A 5190-nucleotide genomic window follows, 5' to 3' on the forward strand; every position below is an offset into this window, starting at 1 on the left:
GCGCTGAATTTTACAAAAATATCACATAAAAAAACACAAACATATTTACTTTTCAGACTGTTCAAGATAATAGCATTTAAAAATAGAGTAAGCTGGGGAAAAGTGAGACACTTTTTGAGAGAATGTTCACAACTTGAGAAGAATCAAGTTTTACAGCAAAAATTTTTGCCAGCCACTAGCCTCACTATGATCTCGTAAAGATTTGGGATGATAGGTTGTTCCATTAGTGCGGAATTCCTTTCAAAATGATAACTACTGTGCGTGAGGCAAAATGTGATGAGAAGTCAGAATTCATAAAAAAAATTAAAAAAATAAATTTTTTGATAAATTAGACTAAAAAAGTATAAAGAACTCAAACCAAAAACTTAAAGTATTCATTTAATAAGGGAATATCCTATTATGATGTCATGTAACTCAAAATATTTGAATAAAACATCAAATCTAGTTGCATAAAAAGCAAATATCAAATAAAACAAAAAGCGCAACGGGAAATTAAACATAATATTAATCAAAAATAAATTCGAACACAAAGTTTTATGTTTGTCAAATAATTGAATAAAATATTAAACCTACTTGGATAAAAAAATTAATTTAAAACAAAGAACACAATGAAAAGTAAATCATAATATCTATTACAAAATCAAATGCAAAGTTTTATGTTTTCATTTCATATTAAGATATTTAAAAAAAATAAAATTTATTCATATAAAAAGTAAATATTATTTAAAGTACAGTCTTAGTGTATCCAAACAGTACATACACACCAAGTTGTGTTTCCTTGACAAATTGAACAAAACCATTCCTTGTCATTGTTTATATCTTTTTGAATCAAGCATTTTTTCATTATTATTATTATCATTATTATTTTATTACCTTTTTATATTTTCCATGTTAGCTCTTAGATATGTTTTGTTAAAAAGTTCTACAACATTTTCTGCTTGTATTCATCTTCTTTTAAAATTCACTGTTCAATGGTTAAACCTTATGTATTTGGTAGTGGTGTAAAAGCTTATGAGATGTATATGGTAGTAGTGAAAGTAAAAACGGTCTATTATATATATATATATATATATATATATATATATATATATATATATATATATATATATATATATATATATATATATATATATATATATATATATATAATATATATATAATATAATATATTATAATATAATAGCGCTGTACACTTCAAAAGTGATGAGTGCAAACTGCAAAGAGTTTGTACTTTAACAGCTGCAATACACAAAAATAATAAAAATTAGTATTCAAAATGTTCATCCAATTTGTTTTTGAATTGGTTGATACTAACTGCATCTATTGTTTCTTGTTTAAGATTATTCCAGTCATTTACCACTCTATTGGTGAAAAAACGTTTAATATTTTAATGTAGTTTAATATTTCCCGTATATTGTCTTCTTAGTTTACTATTCTGGCCTTTAGTTTTATGATCTTTGTCTAGCATTTCGGGTTTTATGTGAAAGTTTATGATATCGTATCCTTTCAAATATTTAAACATTTGTATCATATCGCTTCTTCTTCTTCTATTCTCCAGCTTCCATACTTGAGTACACTAAAGCTGCATTGTTCATTGAAAACTTGTGTTGGTTATTTCCAATTACCATAATCTTACATTTTTGCTGGTTGAACTTCATCAACCGCTCATTAGATCATTCCATTAAAACGTCTATATCTTGTTGAAGATCAATTATATCATTATCATTTTTTATTGCTCTAAGGATTTTTGTGTCATCAGCGAAGAGTTTACAGCTTGGTTTTATTTTATTGGAGATATCATTGATATAGGCTACAAATAATACTGGTCCTAGCACTGATCCGCTTTGGCAAAATCTAAAAACAATACGATCACATCCCAACCATTGTCTATTGAATTTGTGATGAAATCTAGAGACTTCAATAGGTTTGTCACACAACTTTTATTATTAACAAATTCATGTTGGTTTTTATTGATTAGCTTGTTATCTACTAAATATTTCATCATTTTATTCTTAATTATCCTTCCCATGACTTTACAAACTACAGATGTTAAAGATACAGGTCTATAGTTGCTAGGGTGTAATTTGTTACCGTTTTTAAACAGCGGAATGATATTAGCACATGACCATAACTTTGGGAGTTTACTTGTTTCAAAGGATTTATTAAACATTAATGATGAGGTTTTGGCTAAAGTGGATTTGCACTCCTTTAGAACTTTTGGGTGAACTTTGTCCATTCCAGTTGCTTTATTAGTATTCAGTTTGCTTAAGTATTCCTCTACAACAGAGACATTTAAATCTGGATTTCTACAGAAAGTTTGTGTTTCTATATCTATGATTGGATCAGATAAATCTTGCGGCTTGATGAATACTGATGCAAAATACCCATTTAATGTATTTGCAATTACCTTTAAATCTGTTACAATACTACCGTTTTTTAGTTGGATCGCTCTTATACTCTCTTTGACCTTTGTTTTATTATTTATATATGCATAAACTTTCTTGGGGTTAGATTTCAAATTTAAAGCAAGATTATATTCAAAATTTTTGATTCTCTGATTCATCTTTTTTTAATGTCTTGTTTATCTCTTTCTATTTTGCAAGTAAACGAATGTCTCTGAATTTCTTCCCTCTACATTTAAATCGAATTTTTCTTTTTTCTTTCGACAACGCTTTCAATTCTTTATTTATCCAGAGAGATTTTGTGTTGGTTTGAATATTTTCCACTTTAATGATCGGAATAAAAAGTTTACATCCTTCTTCGTAACGGCTTAGCCATTTTTTGTAACATTCGTTTATTTCCAAACCTTTATATTCATCGTTCCAGTTTATAATTTTAAAATAATTATTTAATTCATAGAATATCCCTCGATTGTTTATAAACTTGTCTTTTTTAAACACAATGTTATCAATGCACTTTTCTGTATGATTGTAGTTAAATCTAATAATGTGATGACCGTGGTTAATACCTCCCAATGGTGGAAGGTGTGCCGTTTATAAACTCTATTTTTATTTTCAGTTATAATCAAATCAAGTACATTCGTTTCCTCTCCTATGTTATTTTGAAAGGTTGGTTCAATCACATTCTAATGCATGAAGCAATTATTTAAACATTCTCTGTTAACAGACACTCTCTGTTATCAGACACACAAGTTAGTTTGCCATAATATTTAGAAACAGTAAATTCAATACATGGTTGGAAGAAAATGAAAAACTGAAATACGAATATATTAAAACTGAAATACGAATAATATTTAGTAATATTATTCGTATTTCAGTTTTAATATATTCGTATTTCAGTTTTTCATTTTCTTCCAACCATGTATTGAATTTACTGTTTCTTCAACAATGACTAATAGGGTATTATTTTGTTTAACTTAAAAATGTTTGATGTATTGTTCACTAGCAGGTATGATTAAAAAACACAAAGCTTTGCATCTGCATACTCAACCTGTTGCTGGCATTGAACATAACATTGAGGAAAATTTTATATTTGTTATTCATGGCCCATCACAATCAACACAGTTTTGAGTTTTCTAGTCTAATAAAATTTTATTCTATCAGAGTCACATATCTTTATCAGGGCTACAACCATATTTATTGTTGGTTAGGCTAATAAAGCAAATTAGATAGTCAACCAGCTGTAATTTTATGTTTTATGTAATGATGCCACTATTTCGTGTTTTTTTCTATGTTTATGTAATTAATACCACATCGTTTTAGAGCCATGCCGTTACTAAGGTCAATATTTACAATACCAGTATCAAAGCTCTCTATTTATGAAAAATATGTTATGCCTTTTAAACCGTTATAAATGCTTTGTACATCAGTATTTTCAGTGTTATTTAGAATAATATTAGCGACACTTTTGGTATTATCTTTAAAAGTGTAATTTTTCCTCAAGCATTACTACCATTTAAATCTTCTGTGAGTTTATTGATATTGAAGTCAATGTTTTCAATTTTAGTGTTATCTATGTGAAGTATAATTAAATCAAATACGGAGGTATTAAAACAAATACAATGATAAAACAAAGGCAGTTCTTTATGACTATTTACAATTTAAATGTTGACAGACAGATGATTTGCATTAAAATTTCAATTTCATTAGTACAAAATAAACATCTCTTTTTTTTATTTTTTAAGGACTCTGTAAATTTAAAACAATGGTTTCACTTTGTAACTGTTTGGTGCAAGATAGAGCCTAAATCTTTTCTTTTATAGTTTTTATTGCAGTTAGTATTTTATCATTAATGTGTTTTAAAAAACACAAAAGTGAAAGTAAGCGAAAGTACACAACTTACTAGAAATAACAGGACAACTGCAATGTTCTATTTCCGGATTAAATCAATCAAAAAGTAAAACAACTGATCTCAAATAGGCACTATATAATTTTGTACTCTTAGATTTAATGCATGCAATATTTAACCAGGTAACTATTTTAACTTAGTAGCATACTTTATGCTTTTTCAGGAAGTCTGCAGATCCCTTCCTTTTTTTCTAAAAATATCTGTAAATAACATCTTCACTAATTTTCTCATCGTAAAATATCTTGTTTGATGACCATTCAGCTTTAATTTTAGGTACTTTAAGTGAGACTGCATTGAAAGTATAGGTTTGCTATTCAATAACAATATTTAATAGCCTATTAGACCTCCGTTTATTCTCTAGCTTTATATAGCATAAATACATTTGCATTTTGTTTCGCAATTCCTCGAAAGTACCACATAAGACTCAATTTCTTTTTTAATCAATTACATTTTTAATCATGATGAATCAGGAACCAATAGCCGCAGCGACGGCACTGTTTCAGTTTTCTTCCTCTATCATTTTATGATTGATTTCCATTGAGAATTTCATGCTGATTAAGAATCGTCTAAAAAAATTGGCCTGAAAATTTGAGAAAAGCACTCTAATTTGATGTTGAAGTTTTAAAAATTTCACTAAAAAATAAAAAATCTTTGAGACAGCTTTTTAGATGTATATATATCGACTGACAAATAGGGATTGGCGCAATTAAATGTACATACATCGAATGGCAAATAAGAATTGGGGCAATTAAATGTAGATGGTTATGGTCAGGGTTAGGGTTTGGGTCAGAATCAATTAGTAACGGTTTTGCTTAAATTTATTTTTATTTAAAGTGTTCATAAAAACCGGGCTGTTTTTAAATTAACTTAGAAAAAGAATCT

General features: G+C 27.7%; 1 protein-coding gene across 1 annotated transcript; it reads right to left on the reverse strand.

The window, feature by feature from the left end:
• Positions 1–1828: 1828 nt before the first annotated feature.
• LOC136076163 (uncharacterized) lies at positions 1829–2563 on the reverse strand. Its single transcript, XM_065789637.1, has one exon. The coding sequence runs from the start codon at positions 2561–2563 to the stop codon at positions 1829–1831; it is 735 nt and encodes a 244-aa protein (XP_065645709.1).
• Between the last annotated feature and the right edge of the window lie 2627 nt (positions 2564–5190).

Source organism: Hydra vulgaris, chromosome 02 (genome assembly GCF_038396675.1).
Source record: "Hydra vulgaris chromosome 02, alternate assembly HydraT2T_AEP".
NCBI classification, from domain to species: Eukaryota; Metazoa; Cnidaria; class Hydrozoa; order Anthoathecata; family Hydridae; genus Hydra; species Hydra vulgaris.